Consider the following 11,277-nt stretch of genomic DNA (forward strand, 5'->3'; position numbering starts at 1 on the left):
TTTTTTTTTTACTGCAAACAAAGCCGATAATTAAAACTAGAATGAAGTAATTGCTGGATTTGTATTGTAAATATTTCATTAAAAATGTTAACATTGAAACTGTTTATTGAAATAGATTTAAGTTTCTCGGTTCTTCCCATTATTGTGACGTTTGTTGTATCAGGAAGTGGCAGCAGAGTGACTCATCATCGTTTCTCTACTCTCTACAACTAGTCACACACGAAAGGGAGTTCACGTGAGTTAATTTGAGTGTTTTTTACAAATTTACCGGATTGTTAAAAGTTTGAAATACTCGAGCTCTGGCAGTTTGTAGCACTGTGAAGGGTAAAGCAGATACCTGCCGTTAAATAAACAAAGACACACAGGGAAGGAAAGCTAAATGCGGAAAGGTAGGGGGAAATTGAACGGTCTTGCAGTTGCCTGGCTCTGGCAGCTAATTGAGTAGCTCATGATCTGAAACGTCTCTTCAGCGTTTAAGCACGGGTCGATACAACTGCTGTATTTTCCTGCCCAGGTCAGGCTTTCTGACTCGTCTTTCTTTCATTTTCAGTCGGACAGTAACAATGAGCAACCACGAAGAACCCAAAGACACTGCAGCTCCTCACATTGTGAAAGAAGAGGTGTGTGTGTGTTTAAATGTTTGTGAATGAGGGCGTTCAGAAAAAAAAAATGTCGACGCTAGCAGTATAAAATTGCTATAATAGTGCATTGGCTATAAATTGGCTTCACTTGTGTAATATAAAAATTGTGTTATACAGTTTAAAGTAATAAAGTTTCAATGTGGAGCTTCCATGTTAGTTTACTGAACAGTAGGCATGTGATGAGCTGTGTGTATGTGTTTGTTTTCTAGCTTATTGCGGCAGGGAAATGGGTGAAGCTGGAAAAGACTACATATGTGGACCCCGCTGGAAACACCAGGTATTGTTCTGTCTGTGGGTTTCCATATTCTCAGTGAGATTAATTAACACTGATAAATAGTGGATAGTAATATAAAACATAGCCTGAGTTTAAAATAATGAGTGTATGTGCAGTGACAAAAAGATCTTTATTTAATTTAGAAATTTGGGAAATTTTGGTGTTTATCCAGACAAAACAATAGATTTAATGTGTAATATAATAGCTTAACTGAAATGGAGTAGCTTGAAAGAATAACACAGAACACATTGCTGGTCTGTTGAGGTGAAGAGAGAGCCAAATGTGAAAGCAACGGTACTGTTTTTTTTTTTTTTTTTTTTGACACTGTAATTTTTATTGATAGTTTTGTCACAGTTTAAACATAGACATGTTTTGCATTACAGGAGAAATAACCATGCAAGCACACAGTCAAAACAAAACAGAACTAAAGCGAACAAAAGGTGTGGGTGCCAATTCTAATCAACTACCGTATCCATGCCTGCCTTTGCTCAGCAGCATACATACTCCAGCTTATATATGTACTTTTATACAGGCATGCATCAATAGATATACAGAGTCATAGACCTTAAATGTTTTGTTCGTTCATTAATTTTCCTTGGTGCCATACAATGTCCACTTCTCCCACTTAGCAACGAAAATATCTTCCTTTAATCTGAGAATGTAAGTCATTTTTTCCATTGCATAGATTTCTCCAACAATATTTAACCAGTCTTTTGATGAAGGCGGATCCAGTTTGTACCAGTTTCTTGTTATAGCTTTCTTTGCAGCTATCAATAGGATTTTTGTCAAATACAAGTCGTCGTACAGAACATACTCTCTAATATTCCCAAGATATACAGTTTTAAAATTGTGTGGTAATTGGTAGCCCAAGATATTGCCTATTACAAGACTCACGTTCTTCCAAAAATTATGCAGTTTCAGGCACTCCCAAAACACGTGCGTATGATGTGCTTCCATGTTACCACATCTTCTCCAGCATGGCAAACTGTCTTGAGTCTGTTTACTTTTGATTTTTGGTGTAATAAAGAATCGAGTAAGGTGTTTCCACCCAAATTCTCTCCAGCATCTTGAGTTAGTCGTTGTGTTCTGGGTTTCACACATATCTAACCATTCCTCAGTTGAGATATCAGTTTTTATTTCCTGCTCCCATTTCTTTTTTATGTATTCAGTTGATGTTGCCGTGTTCTCTCTTAGATTTTTATATAGTACAGAAATCTCCTTGAATTGGAGGCCCCTGTATGATTTAATTATACAATTCAGGATGCCATAAGACGTACGCGAACTTCGTATTTCCTTTGAAAAGTAGTCTCTGAGTTGCAGGTACCGGTAAAAATCGGTTTTCTCTAGACTATACCGATCTTTTAAATCTTGGAAACTCATCAAATGGCCATCTTTCATTACTGTACAAATCGCTGTTATTCCTTTTTGTTCCCACTTCCTGAATCCTGGGTCGTGAGCACTTAGTATATCACCAACAACATAGGCAGCCCAGTTTAACATCTTAACCTCCCTTTCCAACTTACTTTGTTTAACTAGACCAAACCATATCTCTAGAGTGTGGGATGTTATAGGATCAAGGAAATGCTGTAAGGTTTTCTTAAGTTGCTCATTTCCAAGAAAAGTCTGGACTGGGACATCCCGTACTTTTATTTCAATATCTTTCCATTTAGCATTAAAGTTCTGATCACACCACTTTATCGCCGGTCTGGTTTGGGCCGCATGATAGTAATCTTTTAGATTAGGGAGTCCCACACCACCTTGCTTCCTAGATAGTTGTAATGTTGTGTATTTTATTCTAGGCCTTTTACCATTCCATACAAATCTAGAGATGAGCCTATCCCAGTCCTTGAATTTTTCCACTGGGATCTTAACTGGCAGAGATTGGAAAAGGTACAATAACCGTGGGAGGACACTCATTTTTATTGTTGTGATTCTTGCACTAAAGTCTAGTGTAAGAGTTGACCATCGGTTTAGATCGTGTTTAATCTGAGTGGTCAGCCTATCATAATTTGTTTTAAAAAGGTCACTCAATTGTTTAGTCACAGTTACACCCAAGTATTTCATTTGTTTTGCAGTCCAGTTCAGTCTAAACTTATTTTTAACCTCTTCAGATGGCAAATAGTTGAAAGCCAGTATCTGAGTTTTGGTCACATTAATTTTGTACCCCGAATGTTCAGCAAAGATATTAATTACATTAAACATTGGAATTAAAGTTTGGTTTGGATTTTCTAGGTAGAGTATGATATCATCTGCAAATAAGCTGATGATGTGGTCTTCCCCTTTAATACTTATTCCTCTCACCTCCTCACTTTGTCGGATGGCCTGTGCCAGGGGTTCAATATATAGAGTGAAGAGAAGAGGTGAGAGGCAACAACCCTGACGGGTACCCCTCTCGAGAGAGATTTGCTCCGTTAGGCTGCCATTGATTCTAATTCGAGCTGTAGGAGATTGGTAAATAGATTTGATACACATCACAGCACCGTCATTAAAACCAAACCTTTCAAGCACGGCATATAGGAAGTTCCAATCTACACTGTCGAAAGCCTTCTCTGCATCCAGGCTTACTAGGGCCGCACTGCCCTTTTTTGTTTGTATCGAGTTAACTATTTGGAGGGTCCTTCTTATACTATCTTGAGTTCTACGTCCTGAGATAAAGCCAGTTTGGTCTTCATTAATTAAGTCTGTCATAATTGCTCCATATCGCTTAGCGATTATAGATGTGTATATTTTGTAGTCCACATTAAGAACCGATATGGGTCTGTAGTTGTTACAATATTCGGTGTCTTTTCCCTCTTTAGGGATTACTGAGATAATCGCCTCTCTCCATGAGGGAGGTGTTACACCCTCCGCAAGGGTATGATTGAATGATGATTGAAGCATTGGTATCAACTCCTCCTTAAAGTTCTTGTACCACTCTGAGGGGAACCCATCGGCCCCCGGTGATTTATTAGCTTTCAGACTGGAAATTGCTCTAGATATTTCTTCATGACTGATGGGGGCAGTCAGTTTGCTGTTTTGCTGCGTACCAATACGTGGTAAGTCTAGGAAGTTAAGAAAAGCAGTTTTCTTATCTTTATTTGAAGAACATGGTTGTTTATACAAGTTTTCGTAATATTTCTTAAATGTTTCTTCTATTGCTTCCTGGGTATACTGCAAGTTATTTGTAGATGGGTCTCTAATCTTGTGAATTGTATTAACAGCTTGCTGCTGTCTAAGACGCCGTGCTATCAGTCTAGCTTCCTTTGGGCCATTCTCATAATAATCCTGTTTCAAAAATCTAAGTTTTTTTTCCACTTCTTCAGTCAATATATTGTCAATTTCCTTTTTTAGTGTTTTAATTCTGTCTTGGAGCTGAACATTCCGAGTTGTTCGGTATAATATTTCTGTGTTTTTCAATTCCTCCACCTGGCTTAGGTACAGGGCCTTCCTCATTTGGTGTTGTTTTGAAGTTATAGCAATAAGCTTCCCTCTGAGCACAGCTTTGAATGCATCCCAAAACACCGTTGGGCTAATTTCTTCAGTGGAGTTTTCCTCTATGTATTGCTTTATATCTTTCTTGATTTGGTCTTTCGTTTCTTTATTATTCAGACAGCTCAGATTTAACCTCCAACAGGTATTTCTACGCCTACTATTTAGATTTAGCTTTAAATGAATGGCACAGTGATCAGCAATATCTGCCACTCCAATTGTGCATTCAGTTACTCTGTGTAGATCCCATCTGTTCATTAAGACATAGTCAATTCTTGAGTAAGTGTTGAGTCTTTGAGTAGTGTGTATACTCCTTATCCAGTGGGTGGTGTTCCCTCCATACATCTACCATTCCATGCTCCTTCATAAATGTATTAACCATTCTCGCCAGGCTGTTTTTGCTTCTATTTGTGCTTGTTGTATCAATTCTATGGTCGAATACCACATTAAAGTCTCCTGCACACAGCACAGTCCCTTCAGATTCTGACATGACTGTAGTAAGTAGAGTCTTCACATTTTGTTGGTTGCTCTCAGGGGGAATATAGAGATTGATTAGTGTCACCGCCTCCCCTTCTAGTTTACCTCTTACAATAATGTATCTCCCCTCACTGTCCCGAATTTCTTTAGAACATTCAAAATTAACTGAATTTTTAATAAGTATTGCTACCCCCCTTTTACGACTTTTCTTGCAAGTACTATAGTAAGAATTTCTGTACCCAAATTTCTTCAATTTATCATGCTCTTCCTGCGACAAATGTGTTTCCTGTAGATATATTACATTGGCATTAAGCTTTCTCATTTTGAGTATCACTTTGCTTCTTTTAATTGGGTTATTCATCCCATTGACATTCATTGACACCAGCGTTATATTCCTCATCTTTTCACTGTTAAGTTTTGCTTTATTTTTGGCTTATCACTATCATAGCATCCCACACTAACTCTAAGAACTTGGAACAAGATAACAAGAAACTTAAGAGAAACTGAAAATACGTATTTCTTACCCACAGCGTCCCTGTGGTTCATGGGGTATATCCCTTTCAGATTAGGGGCCCCCGTGAGATCCAACATAGGTTCCTTAAGAAAAAAGAAAAAAAAAGAAAAGAAAACCTACCACTTTCCGGTCTACCTTGCCTTGAAAAGTAACAGAGTAATGAACCTTTAGTTTCAGAGTTCTACTGTTCAGTCATTTCCACCGGATTCAAATGTTTGTATCCTCACTTATAAGTTCTCGGTGTTAGATCGCTGCCATCCCAATGCATTTTGCAGTCGCTCCTCCAGCATCGTGCTTTCCCCGCTCCGCTGCGGCACCTCCACCTGTATTCCTCTCCTCCTTAGCTCCTCCGCCGCCGCCCGGCCACTGTCATATGTCCTGGCGCCGCTCTCCCAGTGGATCCTGATTCTGGTCAGAGGCGTCTGGAAGCGAATTCCTCTCTCTTTTAAGGCTTTCTTAATTCCAGCGTATTCCTTCCTCTCTTGAACCACGTCGGCAGCGTAGTCATGATCAAAGAAAAGCTGCTTATCCTGATGTACAACCTTTTTCTTCCACGCTGCCTTCAGCACCATCTCCTTGGTTGAGAACTGAAGAAAATTAACCACCACCGATCGCGGAGGTTTTTCTGGTCCGGGTTTTGGCACCAGAGCTCTGTGCGCCCGCTGAATATTTAGAGCAGAATCCGGCGGGAGCGAAAGCTCAGCTCTCAACAAGTCCTCCACACACTGCAGCACAGAGTTTCCTTCAGAGCCCTCTTTTAGGCCAAAAATGCGAATGTTGTTCCGTCGGCTACGGCCTTCCAAGTCAGCCAGTTTCGTCTGAATATTCCGTTGTTGCTGAAGCGACTGGATTAGAGCGTCTTTTGCGGCCAAATTCCACCTTTCCATCTCTTCCAGTCTTTTCTCAGCTTCTTCGAGTCTGGTCTCATGGCTAGCTAGCTCGTTCGCAGTTTCTGCCAGCTTTGTATTAATGTCTTTCTTGAAGCTGTCGAATTCGTCCTTCATTTCTTGTGTGATGTCTTTCTTAAACGTGGCAAACTCTGTTTTAAACTCTGCTTTAAGTGAGTGAATTTCCTTAATGATGTCCTGGAAGTCTGCGTGAGGGTGGCTAGCTACATCTCCTTCCATCTGCTCGCCTTGCACGCTGTTCTCGGACATGTCTGCGTTGCCCCCTCTTACCAGCTCCACTTGTTTCACAAAATCCTTAATGTTTCCTTGTCTTTTTGACCTTCTTCCACCTTCCATGGCATTTATTACACGGTTTAGCGGTGGAAATATTCGAATTCTGGTTCTCTTTCGAGTTTTGACCGGGAGCTGCAGGTTTATGCTGCCATCTTCCTTACGTCCCCCTCATGTCATCAACGGTACTGTTTTACTGTTAGTGCTACATCCCTACCCCCACCAATGGTCATGATCTATGGGTAGCAATGGAAAGAATGAGATCGCGAATCCACACTCTGGAAATAAGCATCCTCCGAGTGGTGGCTGAGCTGAGGGCGAGAAGGTGCTCAGGGTAGAACCGCTGCCTCTCCACAAAGGAGTCGTCTGAAGTGGTTTGAGCATCTAAGATAGTGCCTGGGTCCCTTCTAGGCAAGGTATGTCTTACTTGGAGGAGACCCCAGGGTAGACCTAGGATTTGCTGCGGAGGTTATGTCTCTCAGATGGATTGGGGAAAAACTCTTTCCAATGGAAGACTTGGAAGAGGTGGCTAGGAAGAAGGAAGTCTGAGCATCTCTGCTTAGACTGCTACCCAGCGACGTAGACACATAATTCAGTTTTTTTCACCATCATCATTCATTTTTACTCTTAGCGAAGTACAAACCTGTCTGAAACACTCAGTTTCAGACAGGTTTTTTCTGCTCTTGTCTCTATACGATGTCAGTAGATGGTTATGTGGATGTTTCCTCTCAGGAGCCCCACCCACCAACTGTTCAAAAATGTTGATTTTGATGGGCAGAAGAAAGTTAGCTTAACTGGAAGAGGAAGGAAGGATGGTAGAACAGCACAACAGGTCCACCCTTAAACTACTTTGATTACCTGTTTTAAACCTCCAGAACCTGGGAGACTGTGAAACGGACAACGAGGCGAGCCAACACTGAAGCAGATGGTGAGCGTATCTTCTTTCATTTTCTGGTTGTTCAGCTTTTGCCAGAGTTATTGAAGGCTAACACATATTTCCTCCAGGTGTGGGAATAATCGCTCTGCTGAAACGGACGCTGCATAAGGACTGCGTAGTGATGGTGAAGCAGTTCCGCCCTCCTCTGGGATGCTGCACTCTGGAGTTTCCTGCAGGTCAGTTTTTTCACTCATGATGTGCTCGATGATGGAGTATGTTCCAGGGTAATGAAAAGTGCTTAATCATCTCCAAGTTGGCACTTTGTTATTTTTCTGTTGTTTAGGATTGATTGATGAGGGGGAAACTGCCGAGGCGGCTGCACTGAGGGAACTGAAGGAGGAAACTGGTTACACAGGAGAAGTAGTAGGAGTCACTCCAGGTACTATTACACACCATACTGCAGAAATTCAGGGATCGGCAGGATGAAGTGTCCATACACATTTTATCTTTGAAAATTCCAATAAGAGCGATAAGGTTAAGTAGACTGATAAGTTTGTTTTGGCTAACATTATTGCTGTGCTTGCAGCAACCTGTCTGGACCCTGGTCTGTCTAACTGCACCATTCAGACTATCCTGGTCAACATCAATGGTGACGATGTGGAGAATATCAACCCAACACAGAAGCTGGGTGAGAAAACTTTTCACAACTCAGTTTTTTCACCATCATCATTCATTTTTACTCTAACTTGTTTAGGACATAATTCAGTTGGCCATGTTGCCTTCATCACTTTTCTTAGATTCACTTACAAGCAGAATTCCTGTGCAGTAATCTGAAGCCGGTGCTAAAATAATTAAACTCTATTCTAGAGGGAAAACTTGATGACTTTCAAATATATATTTTTTACCCTGAGCTATGCTTGATGGGTCACTGTTTCATCTGACATGATCACGGACAGAAATGACTCCCCACAGATAGCAAAGTGACCCCTGACTGGATCGACCCCGGTGTCTATTGCTGTCTGTATAGGCCAGCAGTCCACTGTTCACCTTAGCTGTTTATATGCTGTGTGAAGAGTTTCCACATCTATTTACTCTGGAGGAGGATGTAAAACTTTGAAAGGAGTCTGATACAGGTCATGAGTCGGTGAAGCTCACTTCTGTCAGGCAGCTGTAGTGAGGTGAAAATTTGAGGATATGTTGAAGTTTTCTGTCAGTAAGCGCTGCTGTTTTTGAAGCTGTTAGCCAGCGTTTCTGAAACTGTCTTGAAGAGGATGTAACGTTGCTGAACTCCGAACTACAAGACTGTCAGGAATTAATAAGTATGTTTGCTCGTTTTTCTTGTGTTAGTCACATTGTTTCTTTCCTCAGATGATAAAACATAGATGTCATGAGACTTCAAGTTGTTGTAGATGAAACTACACAGTACTGTGTAGTGCTGTTAACAAAAAAAGAAATAGGCCTTCTAATCTGTACCAAAATGTTATGATTTACCTGGATAGAACTTTATTAATCCCTTGGGTAGGTTCCTCCAGGAAATTCAGTTTCCAGTAGCAGAACGCCAACAGAAATTTGCATAGTAAAGAAATAGAATGTAATATAAAGTAAAGGTGAATGAGAGAATATACTATTAGCATATATACAAATATAAATACAAAATATATAAATAGGCAATGAAATATACTCATTTATGAGATGTAGCAGCCAAATGTCTATTGCACATTTCAACTATTGTCAGTCTATTGCACAGTGATTAGTTCTTCTTCAGTGATTGTTTGCAAACACTAGTTTGGTTTTCCCCACCCTCCTTTGTCCTTCCCTTTCCCCTCCCCTCCAGAGAGGAGTTAACCAGTTTGACGGTGTGTGGGACAAAGGAGTTTTTATTTGTACTATTGCTCCTGTAACATGATTTCTGTCAGAGTAGGAGAATATTAGCTTACTCTTAATTAGTTTTGGTGCTTAAATGCGTTACTGTAATGAGCTCCTTGGACAGCTTCTAGAATTCATTTGGTAGTTGGATCTTCACTTTTCTCATGCAGGCTTTTACATTGCTGGGAGTAACAAGAGGTTATGGTAGTGTAGTTTATTGAAGCACACACAAAGTATCTGCCTTAACAAGCCTGTGCCCCTTTTTTCTTAACAATTCATTCACAAATGGATGAAATGGTCATTTAGAGGTTTTGGTTGTGTTAATTAAAGTTAGGCCAAAATGAGTAGTTGGTTCATCATTTTTCCAATCTGTAAATTGAAGATTTTGTGATCTTTCTGTTAAAAATTAACAATACCTTCGTGACTTCATGTCACTGTAGCTCACCTGCTTGAGCAGCTGATCTAATGCTGAAGCCTACTGCAGCAGTCTGGGTTAGTGTAATGGCTCGAAAGTCTCAGTTGGTTTTGACATTCAAACCTTCCAGCCTCTGCAGTTCAATTGGCAATTTAGAAACAAAGTATCAATCCTGTCGTGCTATTGATCCGATACAATACCAAGACTAATTGCATCTGCTGTCTCCTGTGAGTTTTACCTTTGTCATAAGCATCTGTACTCAAACATGAACTGTCCGTATCAGATTGTCCCACTGTTATGCAGCGTTCACGTGTTAAACCTCCTAAAACATGAAGAGAAACTCAGTCTTCCCTTTTTATGCTTCTTAAAAAACCAATATCATTATGTTAAACTTGTTCTCTTGTGTTGTTTTTTTCCCCCCCACAGATGATGGAGGTGAGTCATGTTTCAGTTCCCTTTTTAAGTAGCCCTCAGACATAAAGGCCCATGTGACCATTTCATTGATCTTCTCCTTCCAGAATTTGTCGAAGTTATTCTTTTACCGCTTGACGAGTTCCAGACCAAAATAGACGGTGCGACTTTTCACACACTAAAGTTTGTGCAAGCATTCAGACTGTAAGAATTAAAGCCTAACATGAGCTTCCCTCATTTTATCCCACAGATTTGTTGCAGAAGGAAAAAATAATGGTGGATGCTAGGGTGTACATCTTCGCCATGGGGATGGCTCAGGCCTTCTTTAAGCCAAGAGAGCTGCCTGTGCTGAAGCAGTGAAGGCAACCTGCTGAAGATGAGGATTGACAGGAAGAAATAGTCTCTTTTTTGTTACACGGGGCTTCTGCATAGGAGCACAAAATTTGGACGTGTGTTTTTAAAAATGAGGATTTTTTTTTTTTATTTCAAATTGTGAAATCAAAATATTTGTGCTTTTGAGACTAATAGAGCTATGTGTTTAAAATCATACTCAAAACTGAAAACTTGAAGTCAGAGGAGGAATTCAAAGCTGTGAGAAAGCAAACCTATGAAGAAGCCCTGTTTACACTACATGTGCTGGACCAGTTTTTGCTCTTGGTGTGAAGATTCCACCATAACTCATGGTTGGGCTTTAAGCCTGACAAATAGTAGTTTCCAAGTTTTTATAAGATAGCTTGACTTAACACAGGTTCTTGTAGGTTGTATTTACTGATTTGAAAACATTCCTTTACATGTGCTTACATACTGTTTGACTTAATGAGAGAAAAATCCACCTCAAACTAATTACCCGTTTAAAAGCTGGCTTTGTGGGGAAAAAACAGACTTCACTAAGTTGAATAATTCCAGCTCATGTCTCCTTTGGTCATTTCAGAATGGAAAGGAGCCAATGGTCACAAAAACTGTCACAAAGTGATAACGGTAACATAATTGGCAGATATATTAACATTTTAAGAGTGTAACTTCTCTGTAATGTACAGCAAATGAACTCTATTGATTTCAGTGACTGCTGTGCCTCAAACATTGATGCGGTGCAATTACCTGGAGATTGGTACTGTATTTACCCTAGCACTTAGAAATTACTGACCCATGAATAAAC

At 40.2% G+C, this 11,277-nt stretch overlaps 1 protein-coding gene across 1 annotated transcript; it reads left to right on the top strand.

The window, feature by feature from the left end:
• The first annotated feature begins 165 nt into the window (after positions 1-165).
• nudt5 (nudix (nucleoside diphosphate linked moiety X)-type motif 5) lies at positions 166-10,757 on the top strand. Its single transcript, XM_085376138.1, has 9 exons — positions 166-235; positions 551-620; positions 851-918; positions 7,428-7,480; positions 7,558-7,665; positions 7,773-7,868; positions 8,016-8,117; positions 10,229-10,282; positions 10,372-10,757. The coding sequence occupies exons 2-9, from the start codon at positions 564-566 to the stop codon at positions 10,479-10,481; spliced, it is 648 nt and encodes a 215-aa protein (XP_085232264.1). The 5' UTR covers positions 166-235; positions 551-563; the 3' UTR covers positions 10,482-10,757.
• Positions 10,758-11,277: the final 520 nt, after the last annotated feature.

The sequence above is a fragment of the Diplotaxodon limnothrissa genome, linkage group LG17 (genome assembly GCF_057381915.1).
Source record: "Diplotaxodon limnothrissa isolate DT_005_m linkage group LG17, D_limnothrissa_male_GT1.1, whole genome shotgun sequence".
NCBI lineage: Eukaryota > Metazoa > Chordata > Actinopteri > Cichliformes > Cichlidae > Diplotaxodon > Diplotaxodon limnothrissa.